Below are 19,797 nucleotides of genomic sequence, written 5' to 3'. Positions count from 1 at the left end.
AAAAATAAAAATCATGATATAAAACTTTCCAGAAAAAGATGTAAAGTAAAATTTTTATATCTTTAATTAAAAACAAAATTATATAATTATTTATATTTTTAATTAAAAAAATTATATAAGAGCATCTTTAATAAGAAAAAAGCACGCTAGCTTTTATAAATAGAAATATTATTATTATGGATTCCACAAACACGATCCTTAAAATTAAAAAAGGCCACAGAATAATTTACAATTAAATTTATTTATATAGATTTTTTAATCAATAAATATGACATTTTAATATAAGTGTTTTAAAGTTGAAAACTTATTTACATGAAGAATTGTGACATCCCAAATATATAACAGATATATATACAAATACATCATCAATTTATAATATTAGAAAGCAGTTAAGAGATCTACTTAAAGTATTATAGGATTACAGTCTTCCAGAATTTACTAAGAAATTAAAACTTCAAGCACTAGAGTATTCCAAATTTGAAACTTAAAACATAACAAGGTTCTTCAAAATGACATAAGAGAACTAATAATTCCTAGTGAGTCTAAGTTGCAGCGTCATCTTCATTTCTCTCCAATGTTGCCTCCAAAGAAACCTCATCTTCCTCTGTTCACATCCAAGTGGATGATCATTGCAAAAGAAAACACATACAACAAGCACACAAACAAGCAAAGGTGAGCTAATTATATAAAAGCATTCATCATATCAAGCACATAACATACAAGAGTTAACTTAAATCAAAGCAGTTTAAGGCATACATCCTAGCATGTTATCTTCTAGACTTGACTCGTCCGGACTTTAGAATGATAGTCGAGCTATGATGGGTCCTGCACTCATGGTGACTTATGAAACTTGGGTTCCCCACCCTGCCACACTCACGAGGTTAGCCTGTTCCGGGCCTTGAGGCATACTGGAAGCCCCCAAGACTAAGACCTCCTGCTACTCCTCACCACATGGATTAATCCCTCTACTTGAGTATGATTAGTCATTGGAGTTTCAGAATGACCCCAAGAGTGAGCTCCTACTTTCATTCTAAAACACTAAGGATCTCACCAAGAGATCCTACATAGATGGAACTTGATTTACAACTTGGATCATACTTTCATCACTTTATAATCATATACTTTCTGCCACAATCAACATATACACAATCTCAACAATATACATTACTCACCACTCACAAATTATAAAAATAACATCTCCACATTTGAATCTAAGTTAATCAATACCAAGAATCAAACAACTCCAACTAACCCATAATAGCTCATAAAAAAATACATCAATTTATACATACCTACAAGTAATATAATTATTGATTAACACTCACGTTTCAATATATATATATATATATATATATATATATATATATATATATATATATATATGATACGGTACAATATCTTGTAAATATACATATTTATATTATATTAGAAGCATATCAAACTCTCTTTTCAGACACCTTTCTTCTATCCTACCAACAAAGAAAGGCTCTCAACAATTAACAATTAATTAATTTAAATTATCTACCTGTTCTCTTATGCTCTAAATCTGAAATGCCTAATTTTAATATTTTCACTTCCTCTCAAAGCATCCTCAAACAGTACATGTACATCTATTTAATACCCATATACATGGTATTACAGAACCTTTACTCCATACCTTCCAACAAGATCAATTTCAGCCAACAAACTCATTCAAAACAGATTAAATTCATCACATCACAACATGCACAATTTCACAGTTTCAGTTATAACACTCAATACAATAAAAGTCATAAAACAGTTTAACAAGAGCACACCAGTTCAACATTCATATGCATATATTTTTATAAAATAAATTCATACAAAAATAATTAGTTCCCTTTACTTGGAAAGCTTAACAGTATCATTCCTAGGAACGCTCTCGCAGTACCTCCTCACAGAGGCGAGTTTGATAGTACCTATAAGCCACCAAAAATTGATGCAGAGAACATTTCTTAGAGTTGGAAGGGACAAATAAACTAAAGGAAAAACTACCAGTAACAGGCAACCAGCAAGTTGCATGGCTTAGGTTCAAGAACGGTTGAAGAAAAGGGAAAAACACTTACCGGTCGGAATGGAAAACTGAAGCCCTTGATGCAGCGAGCGCGGAAACACCTTCAAATCAAAATTTGATCGGTTCAGTGAAGAGAAAATCTAGAGAGAAGGCAGAGAGAATTTTAGGCAAGGGTTTTAGAGAGAGAAAGAAAGCTGGCAAAATAAAGAAATTCTGGTATTTAGAAAACCCCTTCCTAAGATCATGGGTCCTTAGCTTATGGGCTGACTGTCTCAACATAAGACCCAATAACCTTATTATTTTCAGGCTGTTACCATAGTTATCTTTAATTATTAAGAAATCTAATTTTATATAGACTCATATTTAAATATTATTACTTTTTTTTAATAAACAATTTATATAAGTGTTTTTTATTAGATGTTCTAATTGGCTCTTCAATTTTGCTAAATTTATATTGATAGGAATTTAGTGGTAGTTCGATATGTATTTCAGGTCATTGTATAACACAATGATATTATATAGTAATCACATCTTAGATAATTTATCTCACATACTTCCTCATATGTGAAATTTTATTTTTTTAATTGTTAGGACCACAATGTTATAAATGTCAGACCTAAGTAACCAATTTGTTCTCTATTGAAACTCTATGCACAGAGAAATTTTTATTGAAATAATCTTAATTATTATTTTAGTTTGGTCTTCTAAATTTTACCAAAATTTTGACTTGTCAGGTAATTATATGAAAAAGGTTAACTTTAGTTGATGTTACATAAGATTGAAAAAGTTACCAAATCAACCAAAAGAAATGCTTGATCTTGAGAAACCCATAGAAGAATCAAGAGAAAACATTTATAAATAAAAATAAAAATATTATATATATAATATATACCTTAAAAGTGAAATAATTATGTGTTTCAAACAGAGGTTCTAGGTTGTGTTTGAAATTGTCCCAGTCAGCTTGAATAACTTATTATAACATCGCCACCTGTCAGTATTGAATAATTGTGCAATATAGAAACGCGCCTTGAGTTGGAGCGTGAAAATAGTGGTTAAGTTTCCGGAGGTGTCCGAAAATTTCGAGAATCCAGTTTAGGAACACAACGCGAGGGAGTGGTCCCAACCAATGTTCTCTTCTTTTTTTTTTTTTTTCTTTTTTCTGAACACAAATCAGTTCACTTCCTTCATGTTTCTCTAATTTTTTAATAATTTTAATTAATAATATAAAAAAATTATTTTACTGAAACAACTCATAGTTTCATTTTTTATCTCATAGATTGATCAATGTACAATAATAATTATCCTAAAATTGTCTTTTAATTCATTATCAATATTAATAATCAATTAAATGGCTGCAAATAGACAGGGGTATAAATAGACTTTCATACCTTGCTGAAGGGGTATGAGTTTTTTATTTTTTTTTCGAGTTTTTACTTTATTATTTTTAAAACTGAGTAAAAAGGTGTAAAATGACGAAGTTGTCTTTTTTTATTGTTGTGACATTTTGGTTTTGTATTGGTTTGATTGTCTTTTTCTTTCTCCGAAACTAGGAAGTGTTCATATTGGCCTTCACATTAGGTGGGTCTTCCTTTTTTTTTTTGTATTTTGAAAATGGTTCAAAAGAAACATAAATGAGAAAATAGTTCAAAAGAAACACAACGTATTGTACTTTTATTGTTGTTGAATTTTAAGAATTAAAAATAATTAGCCCACCTTATATTTTTCTTGTGAGTCTACAGACTAGCTTACATGAATAGTACATATTATTATTCTTAATTATATTTATTATTAAAATACATATAAAGAAGTATAAAAAATATAATATAACGATATAAAGTTTTTTTTTTGTCATAGTAAGATCGAGAACAGGCTATTTGTTGATGATATAATTCAAATTACGATTGAAATTGTATATTAAAAAGTGGAGTAGCAAAATTAAGAGGTGGAAGAAAAAATAATAGAATGAAAAAATGAAAAAGGATAATAGTGGAAAAGTAACAGTGAAGGAGAAAGGGAGTGTTTGGTCTGAGAGCTACTAAAGACTGTGTCAAGTCTAAGCGAAGTTCATGCTTTCTCTATAAATAGGAATAGCTTCCTTTATATTCATGCCACCCTCTAACCTTTCATACAAATCCTTCTACCTTCTCGGTGTACTGCAATAGGGCTATCTTTTTGTTTAATTATTCTTCATCTTTTCTTCTTCGTTTTCCATTCTTAATCTCTGATAAAAATGTTCATTGAAAATTTTAAGGTTGAGAGTCCTAATGTGAGGTACACCGAGACCGAGATTCAGTCCGTTTATAATTACGAAACCACCGACCTTGTTCACGAGAACAGGAATGGCACATATCAGTGGATTGTCAAACCCAAATCTGTTAAATATGAATTTAAAACCGACACCCATGTCCCTAAATTGGGGTTAGCTTTCAAATCAATCTCCTTTTCTTATTATTGCTAGATCCAGACCCTCTCTCAGTTTTTATTTATTTATTTTTTATTTTTCATTTTCTGATTCATTTGCATGTTGATCAATTACCAGGGTAATGCTTGTGGGGTGGGGTGGAAACAACGGTTCAACCCTCACCGGTGGTGTTATTGCCAACCGAGAGTTAGTTTCTTTTCTTAGCCTTTGGCTTTTGGTATAGATTTGAGAGAAGCCTTTTGCATGCTAACATTAATGGGTCATTTTGCGTTCTATGATTCTCAGGGGTATTTCATGGGCAACGAAGGACAAGATTCAACAAGCCAATTACTTTGGTTCCCTCACCCAAGCTTCCGCTATTCGAGTTGGGTCCTTCCAGGGAGAGGAGATCTATGCTCCATTCAAGAGCCTTCTTCCAATGGTATTCTGTCATGATCATTGAAATTTTTTCGTTTTACTTGATTTATCAGATTGAGTCTTACGAGTTTTTGGTTTAAGTTTTTTATATGTACCCACTTCTTGTAGTTAAGGTGTTTTTGAATTATGCGAGGTAATAGACTTGGCTTATGCGTGCTCTTGGAATGTTTTGGCAGGTTAACCCTGACGACATTGTGTTTGGGGGATGGGATATCAGTAACATGAACCTGGCTGATGCGATGGGTAGGGCCAAGGTGTTTGACATCGATTTGCAGAAGCAGTTGAGGCCTTATATGGAATCCATGGTTCCACTCCCTGGAATCTATGACCCAGATTTCATTGCTGCCAATCAAGAAGAACGTGCCAACAATGTGATCAAGGGCACCAAGAAAGAACAAGTTTTACAAATCATCAAAGACATTAAGTATGTCCCGCTTCAATCTACATGCATGCTTTGTGGATTGTGTACTTGTAACTTATCTAAATTTTGACATTGAACTCAGGGAGTTTAAAGCAGCCACCAAAGTGGACAGGGTGGTCGTCCTGTGGACTGCCAACACAGAGAGGTACAGTAATTTGGTCGTGGGTCTTAATGACACCACGGAGAACCTTTTGGCTGCCCTGGACAGAAATGAGGCTGAGATTTCTCCTTCCACCTTGTATGCCATCGCTTGTGTTATGGAAAATGTTCCGTTCATCAACGGAAGCCCTCAGAACACTTTTGTCCCAGGTTGGATGCTTACCTTTTTAGTTTCCCACAATTTAATTGTTTTAATTGAGACAATATTAACTTCGCTTGCTATCAGGGCTGATTGATTTTGCCATCGAGAAAAACAGTTTGATTGGAGGAGATGACTTTAAGAGTGGTCAGACCAAAATGAAATCCGTGCTGGTAGATTTCCTGGTGGGGGCTGGTATCAAGGTATATTGTTCTTATACTAATGTCATATCATGGGTGTTTCTGTACTATGACAGTGTATCCTTTCTATGCTTGGTTTAGAATTTTTGTATTGTGCCAATTTTATATGACAAAAAAGTAGGAATAAATTGATTTTTTCAAGTGTTCTATGTTGACGATTGACAGCCAACATCAATAGTTAGTTACAACCATCTGGGAAATAATGATGGTATGAATCTCTCTGCTCCACAAACCTTCCGTTCCAAGGAAATCTCCAAGAGCAATGTTGTTGATGATATGGTCAACAGCAATGCCATCCTCTTTGAGCCCGGTGAACATCCTGACCATGTTGTTGTTATTAAGGTATATATTGTTTCACCTATTTTTCTTTGTTTCTTTCTCTTAGTCAGGTCTTTGATTCTATCTGCTTTGTTGTTGCCATTGCAGTATGTGCCTTACGTTGGGGACAGCAAGAGAGCCATGGATGAGTACACTTCAGAGATATTCATGGGTGGAAAGAACACCATTGTTTTGCACAATACATGCGAGGATTCTCTCTTAGCTGCTCCTATTATCTTGGACTTGGTCCTTCTTGCTGAGCTTAGCACTCGTATCCAGTTCAAAGCTGAAAATGAGGTCTGCATGCATTGCTAAATTTAATTGCTTAATTGTGTTGGTCATTATATTATTTCTAGCTTTCTGACTTCTGAGTTCACTGTGTTGTGGTTGTTGCTGCAGGGAAAATTCCACTCATTCCACCCAGTTGCTACCATTCTCAGTTACCTGACCAAGGCTCCTTTGGTGAGTTTAATCTAATCTTATTAAATGTTGAGTCCACATGTTTATTTTTTAAATAGAAATTAAGTTTAGAGGAACATGTAGGAAGCTTATTATGGAGATACAATCGCTTCGATTTGAAGTTGTTAAATGAATTCCCTTTTATCCCCCATTCTTTCTTTCTCTAAATATGGCAAATTGACTCACGAGATAACTATCACAGGTTCCACCGGGTACACCAGTGGTGAATGCATTGTCCAAGCAGCGTGCAATGCTGGAAAACATTCTGAGAGCTTGTGTTGGACTTGCCCCAGAGAATAACATGATTCTTGAGTACAAGTGAAGCAGGGATAAGAAGCAAGACTTTCTCGGGCTAGCCGACTTGAATGTTTTCTGTTGATATGTTTGGTTATGTTTTCAAGTGTAATTCGATTGCTTCTGCTCATGAATGCTTTAGAGCAGGGCATGTTTGTTCTTTCTAGGTGCATGGATGTATAAATTGTGTCCTTCCGAATTTTTTGTTTATTCTTCTACTACCCTTTATTTTGATCATTTTTCAGTGGCAATCCCCAATATAATAACCTTAAAGCCTTTTCTTATAAGGAAAAAGAAATTCCGAGTTTACTAATTACTGTGAAATGTTTTTTCACAAGGCATCTAATATATGAATCCACATGCAATGATTTTTTGTGAAATCTGTTTTTGGGAAGACAGTAGTGGGGGATTACTCTCTGATACTCTGAACAAGTATAAAATGGTCCTAAAATGCTATTAAAATGATGCATGAATCTATTCCTATGTTGGACTAAAAACAGTGGTGTATGCACGCATGATTTTACTGCCTAAAATGAGTTCTAATGAATGGAAATTCTATATGAATGCTGTAAACCAGAATTGAGTAAAACTGGAGTTAGAAAATAAAACCAGAACTGAGAATGTAAATCAGCAAAATTAATCATCAAAACTGTCTATTAATACTGCAACAATAGTGAAGTGTTAGTTTAAATCATCCGAAGAACTCAACAGCAAAAACAACTGTAAAAAGAAAATTTACTACTCGAAACAGCAAAAGAAAAAGAAAAATGTCAGAAAATCAAGTTAGCAATAATCTGTGAACTGATACAAAAACTGGTTAGTCCCCTTATAATCAGCAAAAACAAGTTGGTGGTACTGACCAAGTCGGCAAAAAGGTTAGTAAATGGTTAAAGGGTTAGTAAACTGAACAAGTTCAGCAAAAACAATGTTGGTAAAGTTAGTAACTAACTGAAACAACTCAACAAACATATGTAAAAAAAATTAGTAATGTTAGCACTGACAGAACACCCAAAAAGTCAGCAAAAGAAAATTAGTATAGTTAGTTAGTAAAATTGAATTGCTTCAGCAAACCAAAGCTAGTGACTCAAGCAAAGAAAGGAAGAAACTAGAGCTACAAATCTGCTATTAACGTTAGCATGAGTAAACTGGAGCGGAAACTGCATTGATTAAATCCTGTCAGCACATACCAGCAAAAACAACGTTGGAAGCAATTAAAAAAGAATGTTAGTAATGTTAGTAAGCTGAGATAACTCAGTAAAAACTGTCAAACACAACACAGGGTTAGCACAAAAATTAGTAAACTGAATTACTAGCACAAACTTGAGAACCAAATTTGAGAACTTGAAAACAGAACATGTAATTGAACTCAACTTCGCAAAAAGAAATAAAATTTGAACCTACGACTAGCTATGGCTAAACATAGAAGATTAGTTAGAAACATTAGTTAGTAAACTGTATCAGCAAAATAGAAAACAAAGCCCGAACAAGGTTAGAAGAGTCAGTGCAAAAGTTAGTAAAAGCAGCAAAAACTGTTAGAGCCAATTAGTAAAACACGAAACAAAACTAGACTAGACTAATCAAACTACTAATCTAAAACAGTTGATAGAAATCAAAATCAACTATGAAACAGCAATTGAAGTTTAAACTAATAATCACTAGTCTATACAGCAAAAAAAAAAAAACTCAAAAACAGAAATCAAAGCAACAAACCAGAGAAAAACAGCAGGAAACAAAAATTAAAATCAACTATCCTATATCTAATTAAAAAAAAACTAAAATAAGCAGAATAATAAATGCTATACCAGCAGCGAACAGAAAATTTTGAATCCCCACACTTGTGAGTTTATTTTGTACATGGTGTGGGCAAGATTCCTGAATGTAAAACTTAAAAGATTATATAACCAGCAAAGAAATAAAATTGTTCACACTAGATGAATATTATGGAGAAAAATTGAAATTTCAACTTTTCCTATATCTATGTTTTGGACTTAGCTCACTAGATGCTTTTATTACAAATGCAGTAACCTATTCAACACAAGGGCATCTGCCACTGGACCCGCCTAGATGATGATCACAGGATTTTGATAGTCTCACTCGTATGACCACTGTGCCATCAACTCATCGGAATTCTTACGCTCTAAAATGTGAGTCTAAATCTTTCGTCGGAATTCTCACGCTCTAGAGTCTAAATTTTACATTGGTAAAAATGGAAAAGCGAAGCACAACACGTAAAGCGACGAAGATTTATTAATCTATTGCTTTAAGGTTTTGGATAAAAAATTAGTTGAGATAAGATATAATTGGTGTTGTGTCTCTCCAATAAGTCTAACAGTTTTTGGGTGTTTTTGGGTTCACCATTGGTTGAGAAGGGATTGCACTTGACTTTTGTTGGATCAGTTCATTTACAGCAGTAGCAAGTTGTCCAATTTGAGTCTTTAAATTTTGGACTGTAGCCTCCATGGTTGGATCAACTTTGGCTTGCTGTTGAGGTGCAAGGTCTGGTGGCCTGTACTGCTGATACTGTCCAGAATTGGATCCTAGATTCAGCTTGAACAGTGGAACAGGAATGGACTGTTGGAAATATTGCACTGGTGGCAACGAAGGAGGTGGTGGTATATAATGAAGGTTAGGAATCCATCCTGAACTATATGTTGCTGAAGAAGGATTCTGCTGTTGCTCTGTGACCTTGATTCTGGTTCTGCCAGGCTTGTTGGGGCTGTCGAAATGCATTCTGTTGGCCCTGATAAATTCCAGCTACCAACTCTGTTCCAATATTAGAGACTTCTTGCAGCTGAGGGCACTGATCAGTGAAATGTTCATTTGAAGCACACAGGCCACAATGCTTTGCAACTCCATTCACCTGCTGATTCAGACCAAAGCTACAACTAGTGATGCGTGAGTTAACAAATTTAACTGTCAAACTGGAAAATGGATAAATCTGAACGAGAAATGGAATCAAATGCTGGGAACAAATTTCAAGTGATTAACATGTACTGTTGAACGTAAAAACAGATTTGAAATTAAGTGTTGGAATTGAACTCACTTGCAGAACTGGAATTTAAAAGTAACATAAACTGTAGAATCCATCTAAAACAGAATTCCAAGTTGAATTAATGTTCACAAGGCTTACTCTTGCAAGCCAATGATCAATGGACTAAAATATCTAACTATCAAACACAAAAAAATTATCACACAATCATTCAAAACTGGTTATTTCCCCGGCAACAGCGCTATTTGATAAACCTTTAGTCGCGTAAGATTTATGCAAAAACTCAGTTTTTCCCCTAATGAAGTATAGAGATCAACCAAGGTATCAATCCGCATAAACAACCAAAGTGATGAGTGATTGTTTGTATGTGAAATCTGTTTTATAAATACAGGGGTGGGGAATTACTCTCTAATACTCTAAGTGTTACAGTAATTTGTAAAGAGTAGTTAATTCTGTTATAAGACAGAATTAGTCAACTCTGGTAGTAATGGGATATCAATGCATTCAATCAGAATTTTCTTACTCTCTCAAATCTATACGCCTGTGTTCGGAGTCCTTTCTACTTGCCTGGATTCAACCGTCTTCCAAGAAGAACCATATCACTAAGCAACTCTAAAATGGTCCTAGAATGCTATTAAAATGATGCATGAATTTATTCTTAAGTCAGGACTAAAAAACAGATCCAGAATGCATGGTGTATGCACATGAACTCTATGATTTTACTTCCTAAAATGAGTTCCAATGAATGGAAATTATATATGAATGCATAAAATGTGTAAAAAAACATAGCTAAACTTATTATGAAGTTTAACAATGCAGAACATCCAACACGAAAACTGTTTGATAAAATGCCTAAAACAAAACCTATTATGCTCTAAGTGTTTGATGAAATGTCACAATGAACTAAAATAGTGAATTAATTATGCATGTATGGATGATGGAACACTTCTAGATACCTAAAACTAACTAAAAAGTGAATGTGAAACTCACTGAAGACTAAGAATATTCAAAATAACATACACAGATTTGGCAGCAAAGTCCAGTTTTGTCAGCTTTTGACAGCATATGCACTTCATGGTTTAAGAAGCAGTTTTAAGTTATATATTCATGGTTTAAGATGAAATTTTGAGTTATATGTAATATGAATGCATGAAAACTACTAAAATCACTAGTATAATGCAGATGAAATGTGTATGAACACTTAACAACACAAGAATCACATAATCACTATTCAAATCAAAGTTGGCAGCAAAAACCAGTGTTACGTGACAGCACTTTTGACAGCAAAATTGAATCACCTAATCTACTATACAGCACTTGTTAAATTGAACATAAGAAGATGCAAACATGTGTATATTGATCCTAATTGACTACTGGAACAATGAATTAAACTAAAACTACACTAGAATTGAAATCCTCATTCTAACCTAGACTGTAAAACTAGAATAACTATAAAGGTCAGACCGTTGAGACCACTAAACCACACAAGGCTGCTAATGTCTTAAGTTCACAATGCTTAAAGCCTCATTCTGTTTCTGCAAATCCCAAAAGAAAGAGACCGATCAACTTCCTATTCTTCTTGCAATGATACTGCTGATCTCAAGATCAGCTTGGTATATATCATGAATCCATTTTCTTGTAGCTGAAGCTTTTGGAACAATTAATAATGTGATATGATAGACTAGTTTGATTCACTTTCAATTTGTTATTCAAGTAGCTATTAATCCCTTTGTAATAAATTAATGACTATGTTATCGTTATGTCTTTGCTGTGTTTTGTTTTGTTCTGCTACTTATTCTTTTATGCATTCCGGACCTGAGATTGGTTAGGTTCCTAGGCTTGACATGCATTGCCTCCTAGAATGCAAGCTGCAATATCTTCTCTAGAACTACTTGCATCTCAACATTATTTGTTTAAACTTTGATGAAGTTATTGATTGCGGTAATTGCTGCTTATTTCAGTGTCAGACTTCAACCTTAGGATTTTGTGCAGCAATTTTCACAAATAAACACTTTCAAGCGATAAAAGTTTTGGAGTTTGCACCCTTACATAATTCAAAATGGCTATGAAATTCAGCTTGAATTGCAACGTGGCAGATTGTTTGATATAAATGTGAACAATTCTATTCCTTTATATTTGATTTCTTTCTTGAGTTAATGCAAAATAACTTGGGAATAGTGTTCTTTTCAGGCTGCTTCAAATGCTCTAGTATTTGGACCTCAGATAGCTATGCAACTAGCTGAACACTCTAGGTTATGCTGGGAACAGATGCAGCTGACCATCCTCCCATTAACCCCAATGAGATCAGCAGCAGAAGATATGCTGGGCAATGATCCTTGGAAGCTGTACCAATATATATCTAGATTTCTTGAGGTCGTGTACACAATATGGCCGCCATAAATTATGTAATTGTATCTACTGATAGGAGATATGCGTGTATTTTAATCTTGATAATTTAAGATTAAATGTAATGACTGAAATCCTTACCAGTATATTTAATCTTGATAATTTATGATATTTAATGCCAGAAAGTGGGGATAAAATTTTCAAAAATTAACCTAGTTTTATATACAGTGTTATTATCGTAATATGATGATGGGAAACCTTATAGGAGAGGTGGAGGATAAAAAGAAAATCTATTTGGTAAAGGAGTTTTAAAAAGATGTGGAGAGAAAAATAACCGAGTGATTTGATAGAATGGTGCATGGAAGGATATGGAAAGGAGAGAAAACAAAATTTTGGCAAAGATAAATGACATGGGAACAATAACTAAAAAGAACATCGTACATTGTTTTGTTTTGTTTTTTTTTTTTCAGAACAAAAATTAGAAATGGTAACATGAGAGTGTGGGAAGAAAATACATATGGTTATGGAGATTCTCTTGGATTGTTTTAGTGTCTCTCAGTGTTGCTATCAGAGTATTTATCTATCCTGTCTAGTTGTAGATCATCATTCAATTTTAACTCAACCATTGTATGTTGTTTTAAAAATCCATACCTCTTTAATTAAAATTGATAAAAAAAATGTATAGTTGTTTGTTAGGATTTTTGAAAGATTGAAATAGAAAGCAATTTGAAGAAATTTGCTTGTAAGCAGTAGTTATATATGTTGAGGAGGTAACTGTGTATTTGGCATTCCCAAGGAAAAAGATGTGAAAAGATTATTGTTAAGAAGGGACAAACGAAAGAACTCACATTTATTTCTTTCGAGTTGAATGAAATCTGAAATGGATTCTGATAAAATCATGTTCGAGGTTGTAATAGGAGGAAAAAGACAGAGCAATGAAGAAAGGGTCCAAAGAGAATCTTAAATTTGAGATTTTGCCATCTACATCTGCCTGAATATAATGAGATCGTGTCTGTGATTAAGTATCAGATGATTGGACCGCAGTTTAAAATCAGATCATGGGGTTTTTGAACTAGGTATCTCCTTCTCCTGTGGGCCTCCTAAAAAGTGAACCCTAATTTATTACCACATCTAGTGCGCTTCACACTCACACCTTTTTGCTTTGCTGCCTCCTTTTATTTTTTCACTTTCCAGCCAAAATACAAAGCATCACTCATCATCATCATCATCATCACTTCAATGCATTATTATTCCATCGTCTCAATCACCAAACAAAATAAACCCTAATGGGGGGACCTCAGCAATGCATGTAGAGTAATAGCAACAATGGCCAATTAATGTGAGAGTGTACTCGGTCCCATTGTGACAAAAAAACCTGTGACTTTATCTGTGTTGGAAAGGACCCCCTTTGTCCCTACACCCTTCCCTTTCACCACAAAACCCCATTTCAGTTTTAATCATAATTCCAGACATCTTGTCCTATTCTCTTTTTTCAAACTTTCAAATGAATCCCAGCATCGACTAGATTAATTTAACCAAACATATACCTAAGTACACTAATCTCACCAGTTACAACGTTGCCACTACGTTCTGTAATTGTTTATTATTATTACCACCACGAATCTTCTCCAGAAACAAAAATTAACTCTTGGAAGATGGGTTTCAGGGTAGGGACCACCGAGATTCCATAACATAAAATGTCCATATTGCAGGGCACTGAATAAAACATCATGGAAGAGAAAAAAAAAACATGTGTTTTCATTATTTCATGAGATGATTAAATAAGAGGAGGAGGAGAGTGCTGCTACTTGGCATCACCACCTAACGAAGTTCTCGCATGGATCCACCCAGGTTTATGTTTTGAGTTGATGTACCATCAATCTCCTTCACTCCTTCATTCGTTGAACTTTTTTAGTTATTCTGGAGAAAAAAAAAAACAAGAGAGAATGTGCATGCTTACGTGCCCCTCAGATCTACCATTAGGGAGATCAATCAATAAATAAACACTTCAGATTCTTGTTTTTGTTTGGTACCTGATGTCCATCGCTATTTCGATTTAAATGTTGGTCCAACATTTATGTTATTGTTTCATTTATTTTTGTCAACTGCCTCTCCATTAGGTTTACCACTTTGAAAAAGTAGCGCAATAAGTTTAGACATGGTGTTACCGTACTACGTCACGAACACTCAAAATATGTCACTGATGTATACTGCATCCTTTTTATTCTTCCCACTCATCCATTATTTACTATTATTATATTAACACCGGAACTCATGTTTCCGTCATCACTATCATCTATCAAAATTTCCCTAAAATTATTCACACTATAAAGCATATTAGCAGCGATACCATTATTAATAGTTATAAGATATGTTTAAAAAATTATGTGTATAGGTTGAATAAGTAAACTCGCGTTTAAAGGGATAAAGTATTTTAAGACCTATTAATAATCTGAATACGTCGCCTCTTTATTTAAATAAAATTAAGTTTCTTCTACTTGAACCAACTTGAATTATTGAGACATTATTATGAGAATGAAACAAATAATAAACTTTCTTCAAGAATAATATATGTATATAATAGTTGGATGAAGTCTTTGGTTAACTTATTTCGAGAAAAATATGTAATAACATTTTTCACCATCGTCTTAAAGTGAATAAGAAAAAAATAGTTTTCCCCTAACTATAAATAGCTGTTCCAAACATTCTTATACAGAAACAGAATATTTTTTTTATTATTATTATACGTGTACTTGAATCGGCAACACTATAGTAAGAATTAATAGAGTCTTCCCCTTTCCATTTACAGATGATGGAGGAGAAACTACGTATATGTTTGAAATGGTTTGAGTTAAATGCAACAACAACCACACCAAGGAAAAGGCATATAAAGGGGGGAATTTTAGATATTGAAAGATATTAAAATTGACATAGGCAATAATACAGCAACATTTAGCACACCTTTTGTACAATTTGGTATCAGAACTATGGGAATAAGAATTAGTACCGTAGGTGTGAAATTAAGAACCATATATGGAGCACCACGAGAGGTACGGAGGAAGAAGAAGAAGATAGATAGATAGATAAGGGATAGCCTTGTCGTGAGTGCACATGATGACACACCAGTTACCTCCCTCTTCAAATATATACTAACCTTAATTGATTATGTTTATTATTTTCTGATGACTTTCAATTACACGCAGCCGTTTCACTTTTGGTGGAAGCCTTCCCAGGTGGTGATGCACGGTGGTGCTCCTTGTTAGACCCTGCCTTCCACTTTTCTTTTCTCTGATCTTGCTTCATCTGCTTCTCCCTACACTCCAAGCTGCAAAATGCAGTATCGCCCCTGAAATTAACCAAACCATTTTCTTAAATTCACTCACAAAATTAATCAATCACAAGAACCTACACAATTAATATTCCTAGGTGTTTTAAGCAGCGTCCTTCTCCCATTAAAATTGAAACTTTGCTTTGATAACTTATGCTATGTATGTAATAAACTTTAAAGAAGTAAAAACCCAATATTCATGCACATACCTATACATATAGATGTCTCGTCGATCAGGTGCCAAGCGACACTTGCAGAGGCCGCAAGTCCGAAGAAAGTGAGAAGTAGTGTTTATGACAGTGTTTGTTGTGTGGTTGTGACTGTGACGAGGGTTATTTGAGGTTGTCGGGGAAAGTGGTACGCCCATGCCCATCAAACGTTGCCCGTATAATTCATAAGATGACCCTTTGGCCTCAGAAACATTTTCAGGCGCAGATTCATTATGTCTTCCCATGGCAACGAGAAGTGGATCGACTTTGATGTTAGGCTCGTGATCATGGTGAGGGTTATCAGACACGAGTTCCTCGTCGGTCGTCGGCAATTCCACGGCCATGCCACCACTCATGCTGGTAGTTCGTTTCATAATCGGTGGGCGAGGGCGCTTTCCAAGCAGCATATCTTCTTCTTCTTGCCCTTCCTCTTCCTCCTCTCCTCCTCTCGTGTTGTTTTGTGTTAGAAAATGTTTCCCATGGAGAGATATGAACACCACTGCTTCGAAGAAACAATGAGAGAGAGAGAGAGTGTGAAAAATGGAGTTGAGTTCAGACTTGACACAACACGCACGAACGCACGAGTGAGTGTGTGTGTGAGTGAGAAGCAATGGTGGAAGATAAACTTGAGGTGTCAATCCTAATGCTTACTTTAGATGAAATTGTTTTAATTAAATTATAACAAAAAAAAAGTAAAATGAGTGAAAGATCTCATCTCAACCGTTGATTGTGGAGATCAAGTTGTTATCATGATATGATATAAGTTATAGGCAGCACACGATCAATTATGTATGTACACATACATTCTTTCTTTAATAAAGATCTGTTATTTATCATTCTTTTTCATTTCTCTTCTCATATTATATTATACAAAATTTATTCACTTTTCTTTCTATCATATGTATATCTTACTAAAGTAATTGGCTAAACAGAAATTAAGAATGATATATGGCCTCAAGATAAGTAAAAGCTAGTAATATCAAGATATTAGATACTAATATTATTACATATTTACAACCGTATTGTTACTTTATTAATTACTTTAACTCTTTGTCCTTTCTTAGCTATTACAATAACATTGCTAGGAAAAAAAGAAAAAAAAACAAGTCAAGAGAATGAGTTGGCATAGTTTTATAAAGTTCCTCATTTGTAAAAACGTATAATATGTAACTTGCTTTTCATTCTACTAACCAAATTATAAATAATAATAATAATATATAATAATGAAAAAAGAAAAAAATATTATATGCTTTGTCTGGCAAATGATGAGGTATATTAGGAATATACTGGTTTGGAATGTAATGGCAAATGGTGTTAATAAAGTAATATTCTAAGATTGGCAACATCAGCGGGAAAAAGAAATAGTGGGAACTCATTAAATGCGTTAACAATCAAGATAGTAAAGATTGTTGACAATGCTGGCAACGAATTGGTTTCATAATGAAAATTGAGTCTGATTGGAAAAAAATCATATAAAAAAGTAAACTAATTACTTTAGATGGGACAAATCAGTTAAATCAATCTCAGGAAATGTCAATACAAAACACTAAATTTTTATTTAATTAGTTAATTTTGGTCAATAAAGAACATTTTCTTAATCTTAATTTTCATTTAATTTTTTTCAGTGCATATGGGACGTGTAAATATTGTGGGATTGAAAGAAGTTAGTGTTGTATTGTGGTTTATGATTTGTTGTAGTTAGACGCTTAGTTCACTTAGGAGGAAATTCTTGTTCACATGAATCCACACACATGGAAAAGAAGGATTCCTTGCATTCACTTCCATGGATTAGCGGAGATGAAAAAGAAGGAAATTGCGGGATGCATTTGGTTTTCAATCATGATATAGATGAGACCATTTGCAAGGATTTAAACCAATTTTTATAGTTGTCTTTGTTGTATTTTATAATTTTTATATTTTTCTTCTTCTAATAATAATAATCATTTTATATAATATTTTTACTACTAAGGATATTTTGGTAATATTCAATTTTTACCAATTAAATCATTTTTTTATCTGTCACATCGGTCAAATTTTACATTAATTTTCATAAACTTTATTTCCAAATCCATTCTCATTCACCTTCAAATTCCCTCAAATCACTCTCTCCCAAATCATCTCCTCAAAGTAAACATACCCTAAGAGCGGAATCTTGTTTAAGATTTGGCTGTGACACTAATGAATGTGGTTGGATCTTACTTATTTTGCTTGTTTCTCTACCTAAAGGTTAGTTAAATTTTGATAAACACGACGAGGAAAATTAAATTAAGTTGATTGGACATATAAGAAGATTCATGTTCTATGAAATCGAGAAATTTGCATTCTAATCAAATTCAGTCATTCACAGTTGTTTCTTACTTTCTCAGCTACTCTTCTCCACCCAACAATATAAATATCATTATTTCTCTATGGAAACCGATGATTTAGAACATGTCCCACTCCAAATCTTATATTATGATTATTGGATAAAAATATTTAATAATTATTTAAGTTATAGATTTGTATAAAAATATTAGTTATTGTAACTTTTTTAAAATTTTAATTTTAATTTATAGGAGTAAAATATTATAAAAATCAAAGATAACAAATAAATTAATATGAACAATATTATATAAAAATGTCATGATAGAAAATTTTGTTTTATTATAAGTAATACCTAATCTTTTAAATTGTGCATATGCAATTTATCTCGTTCCATATTCATTTTAATATATATATATATATATATATATATATATATATATATATATATATATATATATATATATATATATATAAATTAGAAAGTGGTTTTAAAGCCTAACTCAATTGATCTCACCTTACAAACCGATTTTATGGGATTAGATTAGGTTTAAAAATTACTTTCTAATGATATACTATCATCAATTTACATTACTGAAACACCATTTAATAGATTAAAAAATTTAAATTAAATTGTTTTTTCTTAATTTTCTAACTCAATTCAAATATATTTGATATTTTTTATTTATTTTTTAATTAGTTGATCTTTATATAATTGTTACTTAATATTCTTATTTGACATTTATACGATTTAATTTTTTTTTATATTTGACAATGAATATATTATAATATCATGTGTTTCTTTATTATTATTATTATTTTTTAATTATTTATTTAATATTTGGTAAATAAATAGGCGAGTACAAGCTTAAGACATGGATATAACTATTTTCTGATAGGTATGAAACAATAGTTTCATATTCTTTTTTCTTTATCAAAATTCTTGGAGATCTTAGTTGAAAAGATGACACAGAAAAATCAATTATAGTGATGGTTAAATTTGAAGATGTATGATGTAAGCATGATCCTAAATGAATAATCTAATTACAAGGTATGGTCACAATTAATAGAGATAAACATAGAAAAATTGTCCTACACTCGCAGAAAGGTGAAACCTCCGTTAGAAGATGTGATATATGTATGCTAAAAGCCAAAACGTGAAAAATATGATTGTTAATGTCTATTAAGCCATAAATCATGAAAAATTTATTATTATTATTATTATTATTTTATGAAAATGGCTAAAGACCAGTTATGCAATATTTTACGTGTTAGATTTTCTTAATAAGGTTTTTAATTCCCCTTGAAATTTAAAATTAGGTAAATGACAATAGTTTGATTATTGTGTAATATAACAAATTAAATTTTCAGTTCATTTTGTTAAGATAATTTTTAAAATATATTTATATCGTAAAAATAATATAAGACACAATTATTTGCTCTTTATGTTTAAAGAATAAATATATGCCACTTTATTTCACGTGGTAAGCTATTTGGAAATCATTTTCATAACTAAATGGACTTTATTAGTTTATAAACAAAAGGAAGATACAAATATTATAGTAAAATTATATTTATATGTAAACATTTGAGAAAGATTTTACAACCTTTTAACAAATTACATGCAATTTGTTAACAGCAGAAAACAACTTAATTTTATTTTTAATCGTTTATAGTTCAGTGTCTAGATAATTTAAATTATCATAAATTTAATTGCTCCAAAAAATTTATTTTCTGTAATAATAATTTTAAATACTAATAAT

General features: G+C 32.6%; 2 protein-coding genes and 1 long non-coding RNA gene across 4 annotated transcripts; 1 reads left to right on the top strand and 2 right to left on the bottom strand.

The window, feature by feature from the left end:
- Positions 1–385: 385 nt before the first annotated feature.
- LOC148198188 (uncharacterized) lies at positions 386–2,225 on the bottom strand. Its single transcript, XR_015786743.1, has 3 exons — positions 2,085–2,225; positions 1,865–1,937; positions 386–604 (listed from the first exon to the last, which is right to left on the bottom strand). It is a non-coding gene; the product is annotated as an uncharacterized LOC148198188 (long non-coding RNA).
- Positions 2,226–4,130: 1,905 nt separating this feature from the next.
- LOC124847297 (inositol-3-phosphate synthase-like) lies at positions 4,131–7,098 on the top strand. Of its 2 annotated transcripts, XM_047324755.2 has the most exons (10): positions 4,132–4,450; positions 4,572–4,640; positions 4,740–4,875; positions 5,048–5,295; positions 5,375–5,601; positions 5,678–5,793; positions 5,956–6,132; positions 6,217–6,405; positions 6,508–6,570; positions 6,770–7,098. In XM_047324755.2, the coding sequence occupies exons 1-10, from the start codon at positions 4,263–4,265 to the stop codon at positions 6,887–6,889; spliced, it is 1,533 nt and encodes a 510-aa protein (XP_047180711.1). In that variant the 5' UTR covers positions 4,132–4,262; the 3' UTR covers positions 6,890–7,098. The 2 variants fall into 2 exon arrangements, with proteins under 2 accessions (XP_087972485.1, XP_047180711.1); XM_088116359.1 differs by having other exon boundaries at positions 4,131–4,450; positions 5,956–6,405.
- A 7,998-nt stretch (positions 7,099–15,096) lies between these two features.
- Positions 15,097–16,291, bottom strand: LOC124847299 (FCS-Like Zinc finger 6-like). Its single transcript, XM_047324759.2, has 2 exons — positions 15,734–16,291; positions 15,097–15,542 (listed from the first exon to the last, which is right to left on the bottom strand). Exons 1-2 carry the CDS (start codon positions 16,138–16,140, stop codon positions 15,386–15,388), a joined length of 564 nt encoding a protein of 187 aa, XP_047180715.1. The 5' UTR covers positions 16,141–16,291; the 3' UTR covers positions 15,097–15,385.
- Between the last annotated feature and the right edge of the window lie 3,506 nt (positions 16,292–19,797).

The sequence above is a fragment of the Vigna umbellata genome, chromosome 5 (assembly GCF_029865625.1).
Source record: "Vigna umbellata cultivar VRB3 chromosome 5, Vumbellata_1.0, whole genome shotgun sequence".
Lineage (NCBI taxonomy): Eukaryota > Viridiplantae > Streptophyta > Magnoliopsida > Fabales > Fabaceae > Vigna > Vigna umbellata.
This window is presented reverse-complemented; position numbering and strand designations above follow the sequence as displayed.

Coding starts and splice junctions, on each gene's coding strand:
- LOC124847297 (XM_088116359.1), top strand. CDS start 4,263: ATGTTCATTGAAAATTTTAAGGTTGAGAGTCCTAATGTGAGGTACACC. Junction 4,451..4,571: donor ACCCATGTCCCTAAATTGGG/GTTAGCTTTCAA, acceptor ATCAATTACCAG/GGTAATGCTTGTGGGGTGGG. Junction 5,602..5,677: donor TCAGAACACTTTTGTCCCAG/GTTGGATGCTTA, acceptor GCTTGCTATCAG/GGCTGATTGATTTTGCCATC.
- LOC124847299 (XM_047324759.2), bottom strand. CDS start 16,140: ATGCTGCTTGGAAAGCGCCCTCGCCCACCGATTATGAAACGAACTACC. Junction 15,543..15,733: donor CGAGACATCTATATGTATAG/GTATGTGCATGA, acceptor GGTTAATTTCAG/GGGCGATACTGCATTTTGCA.